The sequence below is a fragment of the Pseudophryne corroboree genome, chromosome 3 (genome assembly GCF_028390025.1).
Source record: "Pseudophryne corroboree isolate aPseCor3 chromosome 3, aPseCor3.hap2, whole genome shotgun sequence".
In the NCBI taxonomy this organism is placed as follows: Eukaryota; Metazoa; Chordata; class Amphibia; order Anura; family Myobatrachidae; genus Pseudophryne; species Pseudophryne corroboree.
This window is the reverse complement of record NC_086446.1, coordinates 48,620,465-48,646,919: the sequence shown is the minus strand read 5'-3', so window position 1 is coordinate 48,646,919 and position 26,455 is coordinate 48,620,465. Positions and strand designations below refer to the sequence as shown.

General features: G+C 47.8%; 1 protein-coding gene across 1 annotated transcript; it reads right to left on the bottom strand.

Moving 5' to 3' along the window:
- Positions 1-307: 307 nt before the first annotated feature.
- LOC135054700 (gastrula zinc finger protein XlCGF7.1-like) lies at positions 308-25,478 on the bottom strand. The gene is made up of 6 exons (XM_063957974.1): positions 25,458-25,478; positions 25,016-25,078; positions 24,820-24,917; positions 4,686-4,848; positions 3,705-4,094; positions 308-3,018 (listed from the first exon to the last, which is right to left on the bottom strand). Exons 4-6 carry the CDS (start codon positions 4,762-4,764, stop codon positions 2,936-2,938), a joined length of 552 nt encoding a protein of 183 aa, XP_063814044.1. The 5' UTR covers positions 4,765-4,848; positions 24,820-24,917; positions 25,016-25,078; positions 25,458-25,478; the 3' UTR covers positions 308-2,935.
- Positions 25,479-26,455: the final 977 nt, after the last annotated feature.

Here is a 26,455-nt window from a genome sequence, read left to right as displayed (position 1 = left end):
TGGTGCCCCCTAGCACCGCCGCTAGTTCTGCAGGAGATGCCTGGCATGAGTCAGCTGGCAGCTCTGCTAACGTCGGGCGCCTTTTGTTCATGAAAATGCATCTTATTTGCATTACTATGTGGCTAGGATGCACAAGCAGCTTCTGCTGATTAAAGTGATATGCAGCATGCCTATATTCTGTGTGCGACTGTGGCTGTATCTGCATACGAAATGCTACATTACAGTGATTTCCATAAAAACACTGCAATATAGCATTTCGTATGCAGATACAGCCGCAGTCACACACACAATATAGGCATGCCGCATATCATTTTAATCAGCAGAAGCTGCTGGTGCCCCTAAGCATACCAAATGCCCTAGGCATTTGCCTAGTTTGCCTATGCCTAAGGCCGGCTCTGCCCCCACCCAAATCTAACTCTCTCTGCACATGTTACATCTGCCCCACCTGCAGTGCACATGGTCTTGCCCACTGGCTAACAAATTTGCTGCTGGGATCAGATCTGAAGTAGGCCCATAGAGCAAGCAGCAACTACAGGACTACACATATTCTAATGTTCAGGATGTTACATATATTCCAGCATCACAACAATTATAGCACAACTGTCACAGACATACGCAGGGCAGGCAGCCATTTTGAGAGGGATTTTTTTAAGAACAAAGCGAATTGATTGGTGTAGAACCTCAGGGATGTCACTGGTCCCTAGCGAACTGATTGGATGCATTCTCATTGGTGATATTTCATCCCAACTAATGGTGGCATCCACTTCGTTACCTATAAATAGAAGATCCATCTTACATTTACAGCAATTATCTTGCATTCACACAGAACTGTGCACTGGCCATCTCAGAGGTTGTAACGCATACCACCAAAAATCCAGACTAGCATCTTTAGAAGCAAAAACGTCATCTCCCTCAGCCTACCAGAGGTTAGTGCACCTTCCACTCCGGTACAGGTCCCAATTCAAGCTGTGACGAAGACCTGCTTCAAGAGACACATAACTCACTGCCATGGCTTCAGCGCGTTGTGTGGTACCAGTTCCAACGCACACGGTGCTAGTGGCACAGAGATCCTGATTACTACCTGCAGTGATCAGGTTCTTCCCAGAAATAGTCCTTAAGTGAAAGCAGGTGGCAGTAGAAGAAACCAAAAGCATTAAGTCCTCAGTAGCCCACTCTGGGTCCCCAACATTTCTCCACTTCCAAGGCTTGATGCATCTCCACCTTAGACTTGTAGAACAAACTTTAGTGCCCATATTTCAACTGAGCCTCTATACACCAGTGTTCCATAAGAATGCTTATAACTAGTAACAGATTACAGAACTAATTATACAAACTGTCATCAACCCACCATTACATCTCTAACCGACTGCCCAACTACATATTAGTACCCTGTACAACACGGTGATATTGCCATTACTGTAGAAAGCAATGGTGATATCTAATAGAATAAGGGAACTGCAACAAGTTTCACGTGACTGATCTGCTACGATGGCATACTAAAATAATAGTATGTTAACATTATGCATAGCTGAAGCTTCACCTGCCCTCAATAACTAAGCGGTTTAACATACCTTTGAGTACACAAACTGTAAATAAATTTATATACAAAAAAAGGACAGTTATGGTAGACATACCTTTGTTAACTTCTTCTTCGAGGTCCTTAGGGATAACAGTGGGTTATAGGTGGTAGGATCAGCTCCTGGGCACCATACAGTTAAGTCTTTAGATATCCCAGTACGCTCCGGTCTCTCTCCCTATAACCCCGCTCTTTGCAAAGGCAGGTATTGTTAACTAGCCCAAAGCAGGAAGCAGAGAGAAGGAATACATGGTACACAGAAGAACACGCTCTCACAGATAGAAGGGACCCAGTGACCAAGGCCGCAAACCCATATAGACCAGGCGCGTCAGGGTAGGCGCCCTGTGGACCCTATGGACCTCGAAGAAAGTTAACAAAAAGGAAAGTCTACCATAACTCTCCTTTTCTTCTTCGGGTTCCATAGGGCTTCACAGGGATAACAGTGCGATGTTTTAAAGCAGTACTTCAATGGTGGGGACGCGACTGAGTGGATAAGAGTATGCGGCGTCCAAATGAAGCATCCTGGGAGGCAAATGTTTCAAAGGCATAGAATGTACGAAAAGAGTGGATTGAAGACCACATTGCCGCTTTACAGAATTGTTCAGCGGATGCACCTTTGCGCGTCGCCCATGATGGTATAACAGATTGAGTAGAATGAGCAGAAATAGAAGTCGGGAATGGAAGCCCAGCTTGAGAATATGTTTGTGCTATTGCCATTCTAATCCATCTGGCCAGAGTCTGTTAGCTGGCCAACCACGTTTGTGAAAACCATAAAGAATGAGGGAATCCGATTTCCTTAGGGAACTGGTTAGGTCAACATAGATACGGAGAGTACGAACCACAACCAAAGAACGCTGAGCAGGTGAGAGATCTGAGACAAAGGCCTCTTACCTGCTCCCCAATGGCCGGCCACGCAGTCTGGAGGTAGCCAGCAGCAGCGGTGCTAGTCACCTGTTGTGGGCCCCGCCGCAAGTTTCCATCTAAGGCAGTAGCCAAGCGGGAGTTTCGGCTCCGGCAGGGAGTGTAGGAGGCTGTATGCAGGAGTCTATGAGACTTCCAGCAGTGACAGGCTCAGCGTAAAAATTGAAAAAATAAATAAAAATACTTGGGGCAAGAGCAGCCCACCGTAAAAAAGGTGCATCCAGCTTCCTGCTGCGCCATACAAAAAACAGACAAGCCTCTGTAGAGGGCGGGGTTATAGGGAGCATCCTGGGATAACTTAAGACTTAACTGTATGGTGCCCAGGAGATGATTCTATCACCTATAACCCACTGTTATCCCTGTGAGCCCATTGGAACCCAAAGAAGAAAGTTACATTTATAGAAAACAGGTTGAAATATTTCGAGAATTTCTGTAAACCTACTTTTGTGTCCTCATACAGTTAAAGTCTACAGCATGACACGCTCGGGGTGACTGATGCTCCAAGAGGTGTAACCAGGGACCTGTTGAGCAAAAAGGGGGCTGTTTATTACGACTAAAGCCAGTGTCTATAAGGACACATCTGTATTTCATCTATGAGCTCACAAAAATTGCTTTTCAGTTGTGCTTTTTCTGATTCCTTACTAGATTGGATTTCTTTGTAAAACATTTCCCATACTTGGAGCATGGAAAGGGTTTATCCCATGTGTGAGTTTGCTGATGTGGAATTAGCTGTGATTTCTGTATAAAACGTTTCCCACATTCGAAGGATCAAAATGGTTTCTCACCTATGTGACATCTCTGATGTAAAACAAGACTTGATTTCTTTGTAAAACATTTACCACACTCGGAACATGGAAATGGCTTCTCACCTGTGTGAGTTCTCCGATGTCTAAAAAGATTTGATATTTGTGTAAAACATTTCCCACACTGGGAGCATGTAAATGGCTTCTCATCTGTGTGTGTGTTCTCTAATGTATTACAAGATATGGTAACTGCGCAAAACATTTCCCACACTCGGAGAACGTAAATGGCTTCTCATCTGTGTGTGTTCTCTGATGTGTAACAAGAACAGATTTCCATGCGAAACACTTCCCACACACAGAGCATGAAAAGGGCCTCTCACCTGAGTGATTTCTCCGATGTACAACAAGATGTGCTCACCGTGTAAAACATTTCCCACACTCAGAGCATGTAAATGGCTTCTCACCTGTGTGACTTCTGTGATGTGTAACAAGGTTCGATTTACATGTGAAACATTTCCCACACTCAGAGCATGGAAATGGCCTCTTAACTGTGTGACTTTTCTGTTGTCTTACAAGATTTGATTTTTGAGTAAAACATTTCCCACACTCAGAACATGCAAAGTTTATATCAACTATCTGAGCTGTATTGTGTGAAGAAGCATCTGCGGTATCTGGAGAACATTCCCCATGATCTGTGGAATCAGATAATATATCAGCACTGGGAGATACTGTATGTATATTTAGAGTACTGGGGTTTTCCCCTTGAGAATCTTGGATGATGATATCTTCTATTTTAAAACCTATAGACAATGCGAGATCTCCCTCCGAGGTCTTCATGCTTCTGCATCCATCTGCTAGAAATAAAACAAATGCATGGTAAACTTTGCTCCTTTTTATTGACAATGGTCCAACCACAACACCCACCCAGATACACCTTGAACTGCACGCCCTAATTCCAGACATTATAAGGGAGACGCTATCATGCCGAGACTTTTAGTTGCACAAAGAAAAACAGAAAATGCAGACGCACACTCTACAGTACTAATCACAGTTAATCAGGTTAATTGTAATAAACTCTGCAATCTAACAGAGCAAAACTGAGGTGCTTAGCATATTTATGGCCAAAAATATGTGCTTGTCAACCGTGATCAGGTGACCACATTTGGCCAACAATGACGCTAAGCACCTCAATTTTGCTGTTAGATTAGAGTTTATTATAATTATTCTAATTAGCCGTGATTAGTACTATAGAGTGTGCATCAGCATTTTCTTTGCTGTCTACAAATGGAGGAAAGAAGCTGTCTACACTCCATAGGGTAATGCCACTGGATCCCCTAGCCCACGACTCATGGACTCCCAACACAACATTGACACACAGCCTGGGAGAACTGCATATTTTTTTTTAACAACTGGTTCAGTGTCAAAGTAGCAGGAAACCCAAATACCTGCATACTCCTTCAGTAGAGGAAAGTAACATTCCGGGGGAAGCTTGCAACTGGCAGCAACAGTGGTCTGGATTCCCATCAGAGAAGAATCACAGGCTAGAAGCAATTGCCGCCCAGAAATCCCAGCTGGTAAGATGTATTTCCATATCCAGCTACAAGTGTCCTAAGGAGGTGCCAAGGATGCATAAAAAAAAACACTTTAAAAAGAAAAAAAACTTTTTCTCCCTACGCAGAATTAAGCCACCCCCCAAAAAACATAGAGACCGCTAGAAGTGGCCTCTCACAAGCAATGGGTAAATAAGAATTTACTTACCGATAATTCTATTTCTCATAGTCCGTAGTGGATGCTGGGACTCCGTCAGGACCATGGGGAATAGCGGGCTCCGCAGGAGACAGGGCACATCTAAATAAAGCTTTTAGGATCACATGGTGCGTACTGGCTCCTCCCCCTATGACCCTCCTCCAAGCCTCAGTTAGGTACTGTGCCCGGACGAGCGTACACAATAAGGAAGGATCTTGAATCCCGGGTAAGACTCATACCAGCCACACCAATCACACCGTACAACTTGTGATCTGAACCCAGTTAACAGTATGATAACAAAAAACGAAGTAGCCTCTGAAAAGATGGCTCACAACAATAGTAATAACCCGATCTTTGTAACAATAACTATGTACAAGTATTGCAGACAATCCGCACTTGGGATGGGCGCCCAGCATCCACTACGGACTATGAGAAATAGAATTATCGGTAAGTAAATTCTTATTTTCTCTAACGTCCTAGTGGATGCTGGGACTCCGTCAGGACCATGGGGATTATACCAAAGCTCCCAAACGGGCGGGAGAGTGCGGATGACTCTGCAGCACCGAATGAGAGAACTCCAGGTCCTCCTTAGCCAGAGTATCAAATTTGTAAAATTTTACAAACGTGTTCTCCCCTGACCACGTAGCTGCTCGGCAAAGTTGTAATGCCGAGACCCCTCGGGCAGCCGCCCAAGATGAGCCCACTTTCCTTGTGGAGTGGGCCTTTACAGATTTAGGCTGTGGCAGGCCTGCCACAGAATGTGCAAGTTGGATTGTGCTACAGATCCAACGTGCAATCGTCTGTTTAGACGCAGGAGCACCCATCTTGTTGGGTGCATACAATATAAACAACGAGTCAGATTTTCTGACTCCAGCTGTCCTTGAAATATATATTTTTAATGCTCTGACAACGTCCAGTAACTTGGAGTCCTCCAAGTCGCTAGTAGCCGCAGGCACCACAATAGGCTGGTTCAAGTGAAAAGCCGAAACCACCTTAGGGAGAAAATGAGGACGTGTCCGCAGTTCTGCCCTGTCCGAATGGAAAATCAGATATGGGCTTTTGTATGATAAAGCCGCCAACTCTGAAACTCTCCTGGCTGAAGCCAGGGCCAATAGCATGGTTACCTTCCATGTAAGGTATTTTAAATCTACCGATTTTAGAGGCTCAAACCAATGAGATTTGAGAAAATTCAAAACTACGTTCAAATCCCACGGTGCCACTGGAGGCACTATTGGGGGTTGTATATGTAGTACACCTTTGACAAAAGTTTGTACTTCAGGCACTGATGCCAATTCCTTCTGGAAGAAGATTGATAAGGCCGAAATTTGAACTTTAATGGACCCCAATTTTAGGCCCATAGACAATCCTGCTTGCAGGAAATGTAAGAATCGACCCAATTGAAATTCTTCCGTTGGAGCCTTCTTGGCCTCACACCACGCAACATATTTTCGCCAAATGCGGTGATAATGTTGTACAGTCACTTCCTTTCTAGCCTTAATCAAGGTAGGAATAACTTCCTCTGGAATGCCCTTTTCTTTTAGAATCCGGCGTTCAACCGCCATGCCGTCAAACGCAGACGCGGTAAGTCTTGGAACATACAAGGTCCCTGCTGAAGCAGATCCCTTCTTAGAGGTAGAGGCCATGGATCCTCCGTGAGCATCTCTTGAAGTTCCGGATACCAAGTTCTTCTTGGCCAGTCCGGAGCCACCAGTATTGTTCTTACTCCTCTTTTCCGTATAATTCTCAGTACCTTTGGTATGAGAGGCAGAGGAGGGAACACATACACTGACTGGTACACCCACGGTGTTACCAGAGCGTCCACAGCTATTGCCTGAGGGTCTCTTGACCTGGCGCAATATCTGTCCAATTTTTTGTTGAGGCGAGACGCCATCATGTCCACCTTTGGTCTTTCCCAACGGTTCACAATCATGTGGAAGACTTCTGGATGAAGTCCCCACTCTCCCGGGTGAAGGTCGTGTCTGCTGAGGAAGTCTGCTTCCCAGTTGTCCACTCCCGGGAAGAACACTGCTGACAGTGCTATGACATGATTCTCCGCCCAGCGCAGAATCCTTGCAGCTTCTGTCATTGCTCTTCTGCTTCTCGTGCCGCCTTGTCGGTTTACGTGGGCGACTGCCGTGATGTTGTCCGACTGGATCAACACCGGCTGACCCTGAAGCAGCGATTTTGCCAGGCTTAGAGCATTGTAGATCGCTGTTAGCTCCAGTATATTTATGTGAAGGGACGTCTCCAGGTTTGACCACACGCCCTGGAAGTTTCTTCCCTGTGTGACTGCTCCCCAGCCTCGTAGGCTGGCATCCGTAGTCACCAGGACCCAGTCCTGTATGCCGAATCTGCGGCCCTCTAACAGATGGGCACTCTGCAACCACCACAGGAGACACAACCTTGTTCTTGGTGACAGTGTTATCCGCTGATGCATGTGCAGATGCGATCCGGACCATTTGTCCAGCAGATCCCACTGAAATGTCCGTGCATGGAATCTGCCGAATGGAATCGCTTCGTAAGAAGCCACCATCTTTCCCAGGACTCTTGTGCATTGATGTACTGACACAGTTCCTGGTTTTAGGAGGTTCCTGACAAGTTCGGATAACTCCCTTGCTTTCTCCTCCGGGAGAAACACCTTTTTCTGAACCGTGTCCAGAATCATTCCCAGGAACAGCAGACGAGTTGTCGGGGTCAATTGAGATTTTGGAAGATTCAGAATCCACCCGTGTTGCTGAAGCACTACCTGGGTTAGTGCTACACCGACTTCCAGCTGTTCTCTGGACTTTGCCCTTATCAGGAGATCGTCCAAGTAAGGGATAATTAATACGCCTTTTCTTCGTAGAAGAACCATCATTTCGGTCATTACCTTGGTAAAGACCCGAGGGGCCGTGGACAAACCAAACGGCAGCGTTTGAAACTGATAATGACAGTCTTGTATCACGAACCTGAGATACCCTTGGTGTGAGGGGTAAATTGGGACATGCAGATAAGCATCTTTTATGTCCAGGGACACCATGAAGTCCCCTTCTTCCAGATTCGCTATCACTGCTCTGAGTGACTCCATCTTGAACTTGAATTTCTGTATGTACAGGTTCAAGGATTTCAGGTTTAGAATAGGTCTTACCGAACCGTCCGGCTTCGGTACCACAAATAGTGTGGAATAATACCCCTTTCCCTGTTGTAGGAGGGGTACCTTGACTATCACCTGCTGAGAATACAGCTTGTGAATGGCTTCCAAAACCGACGTCCTTTCTGAGGGAGACGTTGGTAAAGCAGACTTTAGGAACCGGCGAGGGGGAGACCTTTCGAACTCCAACATGTAACCCTGAGATATTATCTGCAGGATCCACGGGTCCACTTGTGAGCGAGCCCACTGATTGCTGAAAATCTTGAGTCGACTCCCCACCGCTCCTGAGTCCGCTTGTAAAGCCCCAGCGTCATGCTGATGGCTTTGTAGAACCCGGGGCGGGCTTCTGGTCCTGGGCAGGGGCTGCTTGCTGCCCTCTCTTACCCTTTCCTCTGCCTCGCGGCAGATAAGACTGTCCTTTTGGTCGCTTGTTTTTATAGGAGCGAAAGGACTGCGGCTGAAAAGACGGTGTCTTTTTCTGTTGGGAGGGGGTCTGAGGTAAAACAGTGGATTTGCCGGCAGTTGCCGTGGCCACCAGGTCCGAAAGACCGACCCCAAATAATTCCTCTCCTTTATATGGCAATACTTCCATATGCCTTTTGGAATCCGCATCACCTGACCACTGTCGCGTCCATAAACTTCTTCTGGCAGATATGGACATCGCGCTTACTCTTGATGCTAGAGTACAAATATCCCTCTGAGCATCTCGCATATAAAGAAAAGCATCCTTTAATTGCTCTAGAGTCAATAAAATACTGTCCCTATCCAGGGTATCAATATTTTCAGTCAGAGAATCCAACCACACTACCCCAGCACTGCACATCCAGGCTGAGGCTACTGCCGGTCGCAGTATAACACCAGTATGTGTGTATATACTCTTCAGTGTAGTTTCCAGCCTCCTATCTGCTGGATCCTTGAGGGCGGCCGTATCAGGAGACGGCAACGCCACTTGCTTTGATAAACGTGTGAGCGCCTTATCCACCCTAGGGGGTGTTTCCCAGCGCGCCCTAACCTCTGGTGGGAAAGGGTATAATGCCAATAACTTCTTGGAAATTAGCAGTTTTCTATCTGGGTTAACCCACGCTTCGTCACACACGTCATTCAATTCCTCTGATTCTGGAAAAGCTACAGGTAATTTTTTTTCACCCCCCACATAATACCCCTTTTTGAGGTACCAGCAGTATCAGAGATCTGCAAAGCCTCCTTCATTGCCGTGATCATATAACGTGTGGCCCTATTGGAAAATACGTTTGTTTCTTCACCGTCGACACTAGATTCATCTGTGTCGGTACCCGTGTCGACTGACTGAGGTAAGGGACGTTTTACAGCCCCTGACGGTGTCTGAGACGCCTGAGCCGGTACTAACTGGTTTTCCGGCCGTCTCATTTCGTCAACTGACTTTTGTAATGTGCTAACATTATCACGTAATTCCATAACTAAAGCCATCCATTCCGGTGTCGACTCCCTAGGGGGTGACATCACCATTACCGGCAATTGCTCTGCCTCCACACCAACATCGTCCTCATACATGTCGACACACACGTACCGACACACAGCAGCCACACAGGGAATGCTCTAATCGAAGACAGGACCCTCTTAGCCCTTTGGGGAGACAGAGGGAGAGTTTGCCAGCACACACCAAAAGCGCTATAAATGTATATAAACAACCCTAGAAGGTGTTGTTTTTGATATAAGCGCTTTTAATATATCAATATCGCCAAATTATGCCCCCCTTCTCTTTGTTACCCTGTTTCTGTAGTGCAGTGCAGGGGAGAGTCCTGGGAGCCTTCCTCACCAGCGGAGCTGAGCAGGAAAATGGCGCGGAGTGCTGAGGAGAATAAGCTCCGCCCCTTTTTCGGCGGGCTTTTCTCCCGGGTTTTAAGAAAACTGGCCTGGGTTAAATACATACATATAGCCTTAATGGCTATATGTGATGTATTTATTTTGCCACTAAAGGTATTTAATATTGCTGCCCAGGGCGCCCCCAGCAGCGCCCTGCACCCTCCGTGACTGAATCAGTGAGACGTGTAGCAACAATGGCGCACAGCTGCAGTGCTGTGCGCTACCTTCATGAAGACTGAGGAGTCTTCTGCCGCCTGCTTTCCGGACCTCCGTCTTCAGCGTCTGTAAGGGGGATCGGCGGCGCGGCTCCGGGACGAACCCCAGGAGGACCTGTGTTCCGACTCCCTCTGGAGCTAAGTGTCCAGTAGCCTAAGACTCCAATCCATCCTGCACGCAGGTGAGTTGGAAATCTCTCCCCTAAGTCCCTCGATGCAGTGATCCTGTTGCCAGCAGGATTCACTGAGATTTAAACCTAAAAAAAAACTTTTTCTAAGCAGCTCTTTAGGAGAGCCACCTAGATTGCACCCTTCTCGGACGGGCACAAAAACCTAACTGAGGCTTGGAGGAGGGTCATAGGGGGAGGAGCCAGTACGCACCATGTGATCCTAAAAGCTTTATTTAGATGTGCCCTGTCTCCTGCGGAGCCCGCTATTCCCCATGGTCCTGACGGAGTCCCAGCATCCACTAGGACGTTAGAGAAATATATGTGGCAGTGGACAGGTAGGATTATGGGTAATGTCACATGTGCTAGTGCACATAAAGGCTCATGGGGAATGTCACACTGGGTCTCATCCCATTGAGCAAAGAAAGAATCACTATAGTGAGACAAACCAGAAAGCATGGGGGCAAGACGGGTCAGATCTCTGGGCTGGTAACACACAGTGACATGATGTGAGGGGAGAGCAGGAGTATAATAGGGGCTGATGGCTCCTGATGTATGAGATACATCAGAGAGTGTGGGGAGGAGACTGGTCAGATCTTTGGGCTGGTAACACACAGTGACATGATGTGAGGGTAGAGCAGGAGTATAATAGGGGCTGATGGCTCCTGATGTATGAGATACACTAGAGAGAGTGTGGGGAGGAGACTGGTCAAATCTCTGGGCTGGTAACACACAGTGACATGATGTGAGGGGAGAGCAGGAGTATAATAGGGGCTGATGGCTCCCGAAGTATGAGATACACCAGAGAGTGTGGGGAGGAGACTGGTCAGATCTTTGGGCTGGTAACACACAGTGACATGATGTGAGGGTAGAGCAGGAGTATAATAGGGGCTGATGGCTCCTGATGTATGAGATACATCAGGGAGTGTTGGGAGGAGACTGGTCATATCTCTGGGCTGGTAACACACAGTGACATGATGTGAGGGGAGAGCATGAGTATAATAGGGGCTGATGGCACCTGATGTCTAAGATACACCAGAGAGTGTGGGGAGGAGACTGGTCAGATCTCTGGGCTGGTAACATACAGTGACATGATGTGAGGGGTAGAGCAGGAGTATAATAGGGGCTGATGGCTCCTGATGTATGAGATACATCAGAGAGTATGGGGAGGAGACTAGTCAGATCTCTGGGCTGGTAACACAGTGACATGATGTGAGGGGGAGAGCAGGAGTATAATAGGGGCTGATGGCTCCTGATGTATGAGATACACCAGAGAGTGTGGGGAGGAGACTGGTCAGATCTCTGGGCTGGTAACACACAGTGACATGATGTGAGGAGGAGAACAGGGGAATAATAGGGGCTGATGGCTCCCGACATTCCTCACTGGGCAGATACATTTAGCCCATTAGTCTGTGCAGAAAGGGGAGGGAGTAGGATAATAGGATTTTTGGTCACTTACTGTTGAATCCTTTTCGCTCGTGCAGGCTGCGGGACACTGGACCATGGGATTGCAGATTGGGCTGGAGCTGGCACTTAAATTGAACTGTAGCTTTAAAAAGTATGCCCCTCCTTCCTGCATCCCCAGACTTCCAGTGCTACTTTAAGTGAGTCCAGAAAGGAGTAGCAGTAACCCAGTGAAACTGTTAAAACAATGTAACAAAACAGTAGGAAAAAGCGGTCGAGAACCAAAAGCGGTCAGGCTTGAGCACGAGGGAGGGAACGCACACAGTGTCCCACAGCTTGCTTAAGAGAAAAGATTCAAGTGACCAAAAATCCTATTTTCTCTTGCAGCAAGGCTGGTGGGACACTGGAACATGGGACGTTCAACAGGCGTCCACAAGGGAGGGAACGCTGAAGGCTGCCTGACTGGAGAACTGTACTCCCAAAATAGCATCGCTGGAGGCAAAAACATGAAAACATGTGGACAGAGGACCAGGAAGCTGCACAAGAGACCTGTTTTGTCAAATGCTCCAACCGAAATCTGTACTTTCACAGAATGAAGCTGTAAACCGGCCTCCAAACCTCCCCCTGAAGGAAAACCAAGAAATGAGAGGCTAAACTTGGGAGGTATGAACGTTTTTCTATTTACACCACAAGATGTAGGGGTTTCAAACTCTGGAGAAAGCATAGTTTGGACTACCGAGAGAGAAAAACCTTTAGCTTTTAAGGGCTCGGTCACAAAAGCCAGGTTGTTTAAGCCAACCGAGGAAGATCCTCATGTAGAAACGGACCTTGTTGCAGTTGGTCTGGTCGAAGTGGAAGATGCAACCCGGGACCAACCAACCTTTTAAGAATGTGCGCCGACCACAACCTGCATGGCTAGCCTGGAGCCACAAGGATTATCAATCAGTTAATCCTGGACGTGCCGAGTAACCCGAACCAACATTGGGGGTCGGTGGAAACAGATACGATAGATTAAATTTCCATAGAACAGTGATGGCATGCAACGCGTAGGCTAGCGGATATCTGGATCCCGTTCAATCCTATGGAAATTTTAAGTTTTGTCGAGAGGCTATGAGATCGACCCACATAAGGCCCCACTTTTGAACGAACTGTTGGAAGACCACTGGATTGAGAGACCACTACCCACGGGAGAAGCATGGTTCTGCTGAGGTAGTCCACTATCCAATTTTCCATTCCCTGATATAAATACTACTGAGAATGTCAGTGCAAAAAACTCTGCCCAGGAAAGGATTCAGGCTGCCTTTGCAATTGCAACAAATGCTACTTGTAAATCCCTGATGACTTACATTTGCCATCACTGTGGCATTGACCGACTGAATGGCCCTGGATCTAAAGATTTAATTTTACGGCATCCTAGCCTAGGAGACTCGCGTCTGTGGTCAAAATGACCCAATTCGGAGTGACTAAGGATAGTATATGGAGGAGATGATCATAAACCAGCCATCAATGGAGAGATTGACGAGTGCTGTCAGACAGAACGAGAAACTGAGACAAGAGGGATTACGAGCAAGTCTTCTAATTTTGGAGAATTACCCATTCAAACTTCCATGAGTGAACTCTTTCATACTGAATGGTCTCGAAGGTGAAGATCATTGTGCCCAACAACTTCATGCACCACAAGATCCTGGGACAAGGCCCTGACAGTACCACTGTGACCAAGTTCTGTAGGGTCCGTGCTTTGGACTCAACAACAAAACTCGCTGGAGAGAGGTGTCGCTGATAAGGAATTAGATGAGACCATTCGGAATTCAGGAACCAGCTGAGATCTGGAAGTATTTGAACTGTGCAATCTAGGTGGAGTCATAATTGTGAACGGTGAAATGTACTTAACGAGCAGAACATCTAACGAAGGAATGATTATGATATCTTCTTTGCGCGACAAGCTTGACAAGACCCGATTTTGGAGAAAAAGCGCAGAGCCGTGGCTATACCGAAAGGTAGTTCCTGTAAACAGAGGAGAGAAGGATGACCTGCCCAAAGTGGAACGTGAAGATACAATTTATGACATCTAATGTGACCAAACATTTGTTAGCCTGGATCACCTTCAGGATGACGCTAGACTACGCAAATCCACCCTCCTCCTTGTGCGAAATTGAAGGTGCACCGTGTGCAGCTGAGGATTCTTGAAATAGCATGACATAGGAGAGGACACTGTTACAAACCCCTACGCCGTACGCTGCCTGGCACAGAGCCAGGGTGGGATGTGCCATGGCTGGGAACGTCACCCCTATAGAGGGAACGAATCCTGCACCTGCGATGAGGGAACTACCATGAAGCGGAACTAGCACTACCAGGGCAGACACCGATCTGCCCAAAGCCTGAGCCCCGGCAGGATCCACCGTGGTTGATGCAGCACCTCCTGAGATGCCTGCACATCACTGAGCCCTATACACTATGGACAAATGGAAAAACATCGCCATAGTACCAGAATACAGTAAAATCCCTGCTGTTTTCAGTGGTTTGCAAGGCAAGACAGCAGGAGTGTACCTAGAACATAAACCCAATTTGCAGACAGTATATAAAAACAAATTTACACGACCAGCTAATACAATAATAAAGGTAATTAGCCTTCCAATAGGAAGAACACCAAAACTGCAGAGGTGAGGTACTCTGACTCAAGGTTGATATGAGTCATGCACTCGGAACCTTAAAAACACAGAATGAAACCTCATAGGGCAATATATCCAATTCTTCTGTATTAGTTCAATAATGGTAAGTGAGGACTCCTACCCCCTGGTATCTGCCTTGAGGAAGATACAGGAAGTATCGAAACGCGTTGGCGGAGGGAGAAAGCTGTGACCCCAACTTGAGCCCGGTGTGTTTTGGAGCCTGCAGGGACGCCTGGATTTTCCATCTTTATGCTCATTTGTCTGCCCTGATTGGAGTAGACCACTCACCGGGTGAGAGGCTAGCATCACCGTTACTTGTCTTACATTGTGTATTATATTTTATTAAAACAGTATTATACTATTTTTGGAAATATCTCTTCTCTTGGAGGATGAATATATGCTGTATCCGGTGTGGGTTGTACCACTAGAAATACTACACGCGGTTTCTGTCTACCTATAACGTAGACCACTCCAAGGGGTAGGAGTCCTCACTTACCATTATTGAACTAATACAGAAGAATTGGATATATTGCCCTATGAGGTTTCATTCTGTGTTTTTAAGGTTCCGAGTGCATGACTCATATCAACCTTGAGTCAGAGTACCTTTGGACTGTAATCCTGAGCGCCAAGAGAATCGAGGCTGATGGTCTTTGTGGTGTTGTATTGTGTCATTGGAGTGTAGGTGACGCTCCACATCAGCCGATTCACAAAGGCAGCTAATTGCGCACTGGTCAGGTTTTCAATTTTTGTTCTTGCAGAGGTGAGGAGCTGGTGTCTGTTCTCTGAAGTGCAGAGAAGGTAGCCGTCCATGCAGAGGACAGTCTTTGTGGCTTCCCTGCTAAACGGTGGACTTGGGATCTGTACCACTGCAGGAGGAAGGAGTGCAGCACTTGAAGCACAGTTTAATAGAAGTGTCAACTCCAGCCCCAACCTGCATTACCATGGTCCAGTGTCCCACCTGCCTTGCTGCAAGAGAAAAGAGATTTCTGTAGTGACTGGGCAAGGCAAATAAGAGATTTTTTTCGGAAATAGCCGTTTATTAGTCACCTGTGATGGTATCTGTAGGGATTTCCTCCTCCTTACACTGCTGATCACCCCTCACATACATCTCTTCTCCCTCTGTATCTTCTGCCTTATCATCAGTTACATACGTCTCAAGATCTACCTTTACAGATTCTACTTTCATGTTAGACAGGTCTTCACCCTAAATAACACAGAAAAGGGGAATTTAATAACTACCGGTAATTCCTTTTCTCGTAGTCCGTAGTGGATACTGGGAATTGAATATTACCATGGGGTATAGATCGGGTCCACTGGAGCCTGGCACTTTAAGAAATTAATAGTGTGTACTGGCTCCTCCCCTTTATGACCCTCCTAGCAGACTCAGTCTAGGAAAACTGTGCCCGAGGACACGGACATACTTTGACAGAAGGATATAACATAAAAAGCAGTGGAGGTAACGAACCAACACACAACAATAACAAGATAGCAGAGTTAACAAAAACAGAGGATAGCAACACTAACTATAATAAGGATAGCAACGCTAACCAAACATGGAACAGGGACAGCAACAGCAGACCCAACCAAGAACACTTACAACCAGGTAAGCAGGAATTTGAAGCACTGAGGCGGGCGCCCAGCATCCACTACGGACTACGAGTAAAGGAATTATCGGTAGGTATTAAATCAGGATTTTGGTACTTACCGATAAATCCCTTTCTCCGATTCCACAGGGGCCACTGGAGTGTAGTTACAATGGGGAAATAGTAGGTAGTAACTGGGAGCTGGCACTTTAAAATTCTCACAATGTGGCTAGCTCCTCCCCTACTATCTCCCCTCCAAGCCAGTCTACGTAAAACTGTGCCCGAGGAGAGCTGTAATAAACAAACCTTATAAGGTAGAGGAGGTTAACGACGCCCTGTAAACCAGGAGAACACAAACTAAACCTGGAACAGAACCTGACAAAAACCAGGCTAGCCTGAACTCAACAAGCAGTCATATGGTGATCTGCAAACCGTTAAGCAAAAAACAAGGAGGAACAGCGCTGGGCGGGCGTCCAGTGGCCCCTGTGGAATCGGAGAAAGGGATTTATCGGTAAGTACCAAAATCCTGATTTCTCCTTCATCCACTAGGGGCCACTGGAGTGTAGTTACAATGGGGACGTCCCAGAGCTCCCAAAAACGGGGGGGAAAGCGCTGAGAGTCCTGTAAAAACTGCTCGGCCAAACAGTGATGCAGAGGCCGCAAAAGTGTCAAACTTGTAGAATTTGACAAAACGAATGTCGGTTCGACCAAGTAGCCGCCCGACAAAATATTCATGGAGACCCCGCGGGCAGCCGCCCATGAAGGTCTTACAATGCGCGTAAAGAGCGCTGAAATGGAAAACGGAGGCTCCCTAGTAACCGCCAAGAAGACTGTCTGATGGTCAGATGTATCCAACGGCCCAGCGTATGCTGGGACCCCGGCTATTTAGTACGGGAGCATCGTACAGAACAAAGAAGAAAAACACTTCATCGAATAGCCTGAGACCTCTGTAAAGAGAGTTGGCGAGCCCTGACAATATTCAGAGAGGACTGAAAAACACTAGTGTCAGATTTATATGAAAAATGGACATCCCCTCTGGAAGAAACGACCGCTGAGGCCGAAGCTCAGCCAGGGGAGTTGCCAATAGAGAACTCCCTGAAAGAGAGCCTGAACTTACGGCCGCTAGGCTAATCTCATTTGGAAGAAAACCGAAAAAGGCAGAGACCTAAAATTCCGGTCAGTGTGGTTTGAAGCGCAGCGGAGCAAAACCTCCCAGAGAAACCAAAGATGAATGGTAACTGAAAGAAGGGGGAAAAACCCCGTTTATCCTTATTATGTCCCATAAAGTTTTCCAAAAGTGGCAAAAGCGAGAAGAGGTAACAGACTTCTGAAATCGGGGCCCAGTAGGCCTAACCGAAATAGGGAACTCCTCCCTTCTGAGGTCTCGTGAACAGTCACACGGGTAAACGAAACCAGTGTAAGATTGAACAAAGAGAAAAAAGGAGCCTGTTGAAGTAGACAGTCCAGTCGAGGTAGGAGCCAAGGCTCCTCTACTGACAACAGGCGTATCTGTATCTTCAAGTCATGCGTGGCCCAACCAGCGCCACCGAGAGGACTAGCACGCATAATCCCCTCCTGTGTTACTGAACATGAGGTAGAAATAGAAAAGGAGGCAGGATAGAATAACCAGAAAACTCCCCGGAGCCCTGAGGGCCTCCTCGGCTACTGCTGCCAGAGCTCACGTCCGAGAGTAATAAAGGGTTAAAGAGTCAGTCAGAACGCCCTGAGGTCGATCCGAAATCTCCGCCCACAGCGGACCAGCTGACAAAACTCCGGGGAATGTTCCCTCACTCGGGAGTCTGACCTGGTGGCTTGACCTGGAAAGAAGATTGTTGTCCCCCGCTCAGAGAGGAATGGAGGCGACCACTCATTGCGTCGCAACTTGACTGAAGGAATAGAGTACCTGGTGCCGAGGAAGGAAAAATCCTCTGACGGACCGTGTTGAGAAACGTCTATGCGGAGCATAAATTGGATCTGTGTCGAATCAGAAGCTCCTGTATCCTCTGGATATTCAGAAGCCACCTAATGTACAGAGTGGGATAGTAGCAGTAAATTGTCCCATTAGGGAACCAACGTCACCCACTGTCCTTGAAAAAGAGTTATTCTGTGATCTTCCTAAACTCTGTGGAAGCGGAAGAGAGACCGAGAGGAAAGGACTGACAGTGAAAATGAGAATCCTGTAATGCGAATCTGAGAAAAGCCTGTCCAACGGAAATCAGTAAACAGGCATCCCTGAAGACAAGGGACACGTAAAACTCCCTTTCTTGTTCAAACTAGCAATCACAGACTAAAAGGATTGTAAGGCCAGAATAGGCCTGTCCGAGCCACTTGGCTTCGGAACGTGAAAAGAAAACAAAGGCCTGAGAACTGTCCTGATTCAAATGATATGTGAAAAACAGGGATCAACACCCTTTGCGGTTAGAAACCTATGGAGCGCAGCCTGCAGTATGACTCTCTTGTCATCGTAAATCGGCCGACCCATGCCGAGGGACTCCTGAGACGGTTGTAACCGCCCAAGCCTTCTCCCATCGACCTGCGCCTACCCTGGGACCCTCCAGGTGGTAGGAAAGTCTGTGTAATGGGTGTATAGGATGACATAAAATCAGACTGGACCGAGGATGTTGAACCTCTGCTTCAGCCTTTTTACCCTGAGAACCCCTGGCGACAGAGATATCGCCCGAGTGGAGTCGAAAGCTTGAAAGGGCACGGAAAAATCTAAAGGAAAGACCAGTAAAGGTCTGTCTTGGAGCTGGGGCAGTAGTAGGAGAAAGCAAAGTGGACTTACCTCCAATGGTTCAAGAAATCCTGCAGAAAGTTCCTTCCCCAGAACCATCTGCCCCGTAGGATTTCATGTTCACCTGTCACTGTCGCAGCCTCAGAGGTCGTCGGGTTAAGACAGCCCAAGCGAAGATGCAGGGTCCGAGTCTGCAGACGTGGAGACCTCCAAAGTACATAAAGCAGAATCGTGATTCTGACCTGTACCAAAGTATCAATTGATCCTGATGCGAAACATCCTGTAACCTAGAGGACAATTGTTCTACAACCTACCTGCTCCGGACATGGTAGAACCGCGCTGCCGCATATGTCGATGGATCCCTGAGCAAGGTTGCCTCAGGAAAACGGCGGCTTGATGGACCGGCGATACACCGAGGTGTATACCCTAGAGAGGTTCTGATACCATCTCCTGCCTTCTGCGGGGAAAGGATAGGAAAACAAACATTGTTTGATACCTGATATTGTGTATTCGGATGTCTGTCGGCCGCCTACCGGAGCCTGCCCAGCTCATCCGAAACTGGACCAGTCGCTGTCATTTCGTCATTGGCGTGGAACCCTGATGGACTTGACGTGTCCGCCTCCTTTACCTGCAGTGTCAGATGAACTGCTGTATAATGCACCTGTATCTTCTGAGACACTGGTTCAGATCCACAGAAAACAGACATCATCAGTAATGTATGGAATGTTAGCAAGGTTCCTTTAGAAACCTGGAAAGGTGAAATGACGTACCAGGTCTCTGGTTAACAGTGACATTACCTGCATAATCTGAGCTGTTCAAACAGGGGTGTCCTGCAGGTGCGTGGAGGGCTAAGCAGATGGCTCCGCCGCATACTTCACACCTAAGAGGGAATTCTTCGACTATCCCAGGTGAGACAAACGAAAGGAGAAAAGGTGGGTTAAATAAACAGAGCCCTACGTAAGGTCTGCACTATAATGTGTGACCGACACGATTCAAATAAACTTTCTGGAGCAGCGGAGACCTGAACCAGTAACGCTGCGGGACAGGAGTCTTAGCCCTAGGCTATAGGAGCTCTCCTTAAAGTTTTGTTTGGATTCAAACCCCTGTTCAGATACCCGCTACTAGCGTACTGAGCCACAGCGCTATTTGTCTGATGCCTTACACACATTCCCCAATTACAAATAGCATTAGTAACTAGTGACACCCAGGAATAATAAAGGGAAGGCAACACCCCGCCCTGTATGTAGTGTACCGCTAATTAAGGTGCACCAGATGTTTCTCGGAGGTTCCGCTGGCTTTTCAAAATGGTGACCAGCCTGTGAGAAAAGATGGGGGGAAATGTTATGTGGGGTATTCTGTTATTAGAAAACATTGCGGAAGTGTTTGTTTTATCCCCTATATCTGGTATTGTATGGATATATCTATATACATACCCACACACACTTAAATATATATATATATATATACACAAACATAACTATATATGTATATATACACACACACCACCGTGAAACCAACCGGGTAGATAAATACTGTCTATGTGAACCCAATAGGGTAGATAAATACTGTGTATTTGTAGGTAAGAAATACTGCACAGTAGAGTTTTAAATTATTAATGAGCTGAGTCCCAGCTACTGTAATAGAGCAGGTTCCCTGATTTGCATGGTGGAAATGCCGGGCAGAGGACTCTACTGCAGGGAGGAATGTAGCTATATTTCAGCAGCATGAAGTATGGAAAAGCTAAAAACCCCAGAGACAGGGTCTGTTGCCTAGCGACAGTGAGACCTGGGAGCCCGCTGAGTAAAGCGGGTTATAAGCCTTTACTCACCCCTCCTACCTGCAAAGAAATCCTCCCTGCACAGCCAGGAGAGGAATGAGCCTTCAGTGTGAGACTGTGGAGCGGCGTGCTGCAGCGGCGCGGGGAGCGGAGAGAGCCCGCCGTACAGAGCGGGAGTTAGCTCCGCCCCCCTGCCTCGGCGTGCCAATGTATCCCCCGGCCGCCTTGCTGCGGCCGGGGAGCGGGTAAATGTAACCCCCGGCCGCCTGTTTGCTGCTGCCGGGGAGCGCCTGTATATTGTAAATGTAACCCCCCGGCCGCATGTATGCTGCGGCCGGGGAGCGGTGTGTAACCCCCGGCCGCCTGTATAGGCTGCGGCCGGGGAGCGGTGTGTAACCCCCCGGCCGCCTGTATGCTGCGGCCGGGGAGCTGAGAGTCTGAGCCCGCCGGACGGAGCGGGAGTTAGCTCCGCCACTCTTTTTCGGCGCCACTTTTAATTTTAAAAACCCGCTCTGTATTACCCGGCTGCCTGTAAGCTTGTATGCTGCGGCCGGGTAGTGTAAATGTATCACCCGGCTGCCTTCTGCTGCAGCCGGGGATTGAAGAGCGCTGAGCCCGCTTACAGAGCGGGCTGAAGCTCCGCCCCCCACATAATGGCGCCAAGTTCAAACTAGTAAGTGCGCCCTCTCTTCTGCTGATGCACTGCAGCGTTATAAGGGGGTTAGAGGTTATGCAGGACACAACGCAGGAAAGACAGTCACATCTAAGAGTCTCACTCTGCACATAATTTGTAAAATCACACATCAGTCTGGAGGGGGGGAGATTGTACTCACCGCTGTCCTTCTTCTGATGGAGTGGCCCCGACACGCGCCGCACGCAGCGGTGTCCGGCCATTTTTGATACTCACCGATGCCATGCTGCCGGAATCTTCTGCTGGATGGAGTGGCCCCTACACGCGCTGCACGCAGCGGTGTCCGCCAACTCAGGAGAGCTCAGTGTCTCCCTCAGCCGGGGCCCATCCCGAGCCGCACGCAGCTGCGATGGGACCCCGCCGGCAGCTCCCGCGGTGCAGACTGGCAGTGGCAGAGCTGCCAGTCTGTGCGTGTGTGTAAGAAAAATAAAATAATAAAGAAAAAAGAAAAAATTCTTCAGCTAAACCCAAGTGAACCAGCTCTCTCGGGCACTAAACTAAGACTGGCTTGGAGGGGAGATAGTAGGGGAGGAGCTAGCCACAGTGTGAGAATTTTAAAGTGCCAGCTCCCAGTTACTACCTACTATTTCCCCATTGTAACTACACTCCAGTGGCCCCTAGTGGATGAAGGAGAAATTCCTATTTTCTCTAACGTCCTAGTGGATACTGGGAATTGAAGATTACCATGAGAACGTCCCAAAGCTCCCAGAATGGGTGGGAGAGTGCTGAGACCCCTGCAAAACCGCCTGACCAAACTGAAGGTCATCCTTGGCCAAGGTTTCGAATCTGTAGAACTTTACACACGTGTTCGAACCAGAGCAAGTAGCTGCCCGGCACAACTGTAAGGCCGAGACACCCCGGGCAGCCGCCCAGGAAGAACCCAGCGACCTTGTGGAGTGGGCCTGAATAGAACTCGATAGCAGCAGAACTGCTGAAGTATAGGCTTCTTGAATAGTCAATTTGAGCCACCTAGCAATGGACTGCTTAGAGGCAGGGCAACCAATTTTAGTAGCATCATAAAGGACAAAAAGCGAATCAGACTTCCTGTGACGAGCCGTCCTTTTGATGTAGATCTTCAAAGCCCTAACCACGTCCAGGGACTTTGGAGCAATGGAAATGTCAGATAACACTGGAACCACAATTTGTTGATTCACATGAAAGGCCGACACTACCTTCGGCAAAAAGTGTGGCGAGTTCTCAGCTCCGCCGTATCCTCTTGAAATATCCAGTACGGGCTCTTATAGGATAAGGCCCTCAACTCCGACACCCGTCGAGCAGAAGCTAAGGCCAGTAACATTACTGCCTTGAAAGTTAGGAATTTCAAGTCTACCGTCTACCCTATGTAAGGTTTCAAACCTATCAGACTGGAGAAAGGTCAAGACCACATTGAGTTCCCACGGAGCAGTGGAGAGACAAAGGGTGGTTGAATGTGCATCACCCCCTTTAGTCTGTACTTCTGGAAGTACTGCCAGTTGTTTCTGGAAGAAGACGAAGAGAGACAAAATCTGAACCTTGATGGAGCCTAATCTTAGGCCCTTATCCACGCCAGCTAGCAGGAACAGTAGAAACCGGCCCAGACAAGATTCCACAGGGGAAAAATTTCTACCATCGCACCAAGAAACATATTTCTTCCAAATACGGTGGTAACGTTTGGATGTAACCATCTTACGGGCCTGGACCATTGTTGAAATAACCTTGGATGGGAGACCCTTTCTAGTTAAAATTTCCCTCTCAACTTCCAAGCCATCAAATCGTAGCCGCTGTAAGTCTGGATAGTCAAATGGTCCTTGTTGAAGAAGGTCCTTGTGTAGCGGTAGAGGCCAGTGTTCCTCCTGAGCCAACGACAGGAGGTCCGCATACCAGGCCCATCGAGGCCAATCTGGGGCAAACAGAATTGCCTGAACTCTTTCCTTTTTGATTCTTTTTAGAACTCTTGGAATGAGAGAAAGAGGAGGAAACAGGTACACAAACTGGTAAGGCCTGAAACTGGAAGTGTTGGTCCAGTACCGCGAACCGTAGGAATGCCTGATGGGGTGGCCATATTGGGATATGCAGGTATGCATTCTTGACATCCAGGGATACCAGTAACTCCCCCTCCTCCAGACTTGCTATCACTGCTCTCAGTGATTCCATCTTGAAATTGAACACTCAAAGATAAGGGTTCAGGATCGGCCGTACAGAGCCGTCCAGTTTCGGGACTACAAAGAGGCTTGAATAAAACCCCTTTGAGTTGAGGAGGTATTGGTAAAATAACTCCTGTTGAAAACCGTTTTTTAACTGCCTTTTGGAAGGTAACCCTTGCTATAGGTAAAGCTGGTAAGCCTAACCTGATGAATCTGAGAGGAGGGAGTTCCTAGAATTCCAGCCGGTACCCTTGGGATACGAGATCCCTCACTCAAGGATCCCGGCAGGACTCTGCCCATATGTGGGCGAAGTGTTGAAGGCGAGCACCTACCTGAAAATCGCCTTGCTGTTGGGGCCACCTGTCATGTGGAGGGCTTTGTGGAAGAGGATCCGGAGGCCTGGTCCGAAGTTCCAGCAGCCGCTGGTTTGCGGGACTTACCGTGAGTTCCTCTAGCAGCACTGGTGCCGTATTATAGAGACAGCACACTTATTCTAGACAACCCTGAATGGAGTGACACAGAGAGAAGTTGGACCAGCACACGATACCTCAGTCAGAGCAGCGCCACGCCGGGTATATGTCATTTACCTCACAGCGGTTAAACCACTGATACTGCGCTCCCCCCTTCACTATAACCCCCTGGTACCAGTTATCGTTGGTGATTCAGTGGGTCCCGTGCAGGAGCAGCCGCAGCAGGAAACGGCGCCTCAGAGCCGCTGGTCCCGCTCTCTGGGAAGCCCCGCCCCTGTAAAGGCACGCGGTCCCTCTAAGTTATTTATACTGGTGTCTCCTTTATTATTATAAGAAACGAGTGCGGAACACATTTTTTAAGTAATCGCCAGTGTGGGTACTCAGTGGGCACCTCAGCCCCTAGCTGGGTGATCACTGTCCCTTCATGCCGCCATTTGCGCCGGGGACCCATTAACCGGGACCCCGCCGTATTACTCATCGCACCGAGTCTTCGGCATCTGTTAGGGGTGGCGACATGCTGCCGGGGTGGGCTCAAACCTGAGAGGGTAGGAGAACAGCACCTCAGGAGCTCAGTGTCCTGTCAGCGGGGATACAAGCCATTAACTCTAAGGAGGTTGGTTCGGTCCCCCCCTCTAAGTCCGATGACGCAGGCAGACTGATTGCCAACCAGTGTGCCTGAAAATAATAAACTAAAATAAATTGCTGAAGAAAACTCTCTGGAGAGCAACAGAATGCACTCGGCTCCTTGGGCACATTTTTCTAAACGGAGTCTGCTAGGAGCGGCATAGAGGGGAGGAGCCAGCACACACTATTCATTTCTTTAAGTGCCAGGCTCCAGTGGACCCGATCTATACACCATGGTAATCTTCAATTCCCAGTATCCACTAGGACGTTAGAGAAAATAATAACATAACAGTTTCTGATGCCATTAACATGAAGCATTAGAATTTCAAATAAATAAGACACATAGATTCACTACGAATCATACACTCACCTTGTATATTGGCGAGACCCTAAATCCCACCTACCTGATCCTCCTGTGGGATCCTGTGATTCTCCTCTGTACAGTCCTGGGAATACAGAGGACGGGGACATCTCTCTGGGGTATCTCTGTTACTGGGTCCATCTGTAGGATACATTGTTTGACGTACGATTATCAAATGATGTGTATGTGTAGGACCTCCAAATGGTTGTCTACTTTACAATAGATGAAAATCCTCTTACCCGGTGATTCTCCATCATCACATTCTCGTAGATACCCCTGTGTTCCTCTATATACTCCCCCTCCTGCATGGAGAGATAGACAGTGACATCCTGACACCTTATAGGAACCTGACACACAATAATACAGTCATCACCCAGACACATCCCTGGTGTTACTGTATAATGCCCCATTCCCTGCAGTCACCTCTCCAGTCATCACCCAGACATATCCCCTGGTGTTACTGTATAATGTCCCATTCCCAGCTATTACCTCCCCAGTCATCACCCAGACATCCCCTGGTGTTACTGTATAATGTCCCATACCCAGCAATCACCTCTCCAGTCATCACCCAGACATCCCCTGGTGTTACTGTATAATGTCCCATTCCCAGCAGTCACCTCTCCAGTCATCACCCAGACATCCCCTGGTGTTACTGTATAATGTCCCATTCCCAGCAGTCACCTCTCCAGTCAGAAGCTGAATTATCTTGTTGGCGAGTCCCTGGATCTTCTGGTCACTGTCTGTGTCATGTATCAGTGAGTGAGGTGGAGGCACCGTGACGGGGCTCTGGGTCCTGCTCAGTCCTCTGGACACATGGGGACAGCTACTGGGTGTCTTACACTAACTGGATGTCTTCTTCACTATTGTGCAACCCTGTGTATTGGAAAAGACATTGTCATTACATACATTCCCAGATCCCGTCACTTCTCCAGTCATGTCCCTGTATTATTTCTATAGATATGTGATGTCACTGTGACACTCCCAGATCTCCTCAGCTCCCCAGTCATGTCCCTGTATTAATACTATAGATATTAGTGATGTCACTGTGACACTCCCAGATCCCCTCACCTCCCCAGTCAGCAGGTAGACGATGTCCAGGGTGAGATTTAGTATCCTCTCAGTCATGTGACTCCTGTCCTTGTCCATCGTCAGAGATTCAGTGATGCATCTCATGTTCACGGGACGATCAGTGAACATCTTAGATGTCTAGGAGCAACGCATGTAACAGTCAGTCCACTTGGGGGGGGGGGGCTTTGTCAATACTACAGTGACACCTGTAGAGAGAGTGCAGACCCAACTGTATGTCCCACCAGGTCTATACATACCCAACTTGCATCCAAAGTACTTCCTCACGTGGGACATCAATGCTTTTAAGTGTGAGTAGGTAACCCAATCTGAAGGACTTTTTGGTGAGAGCTGATAAAAGTCTAAATACTAATCCCAAAACACATTGGTTGTCTCCACAAAATGGGTGCTACAAGTGCCTGAGCTACACTACATGCAGGGCCCTGATCACGAGTAAATACTTCTGTCACATGCATAATGGTAGAAATACTTATCTATACCACCAGTTGACGCAACAGCATAATATACTATCTGTCCAATCCTTACAGATTATTATATGAGGGCAAGATTTAGAGGACGTTTCTGGAGATGTCTCAACACCGTTCCTCCATCCA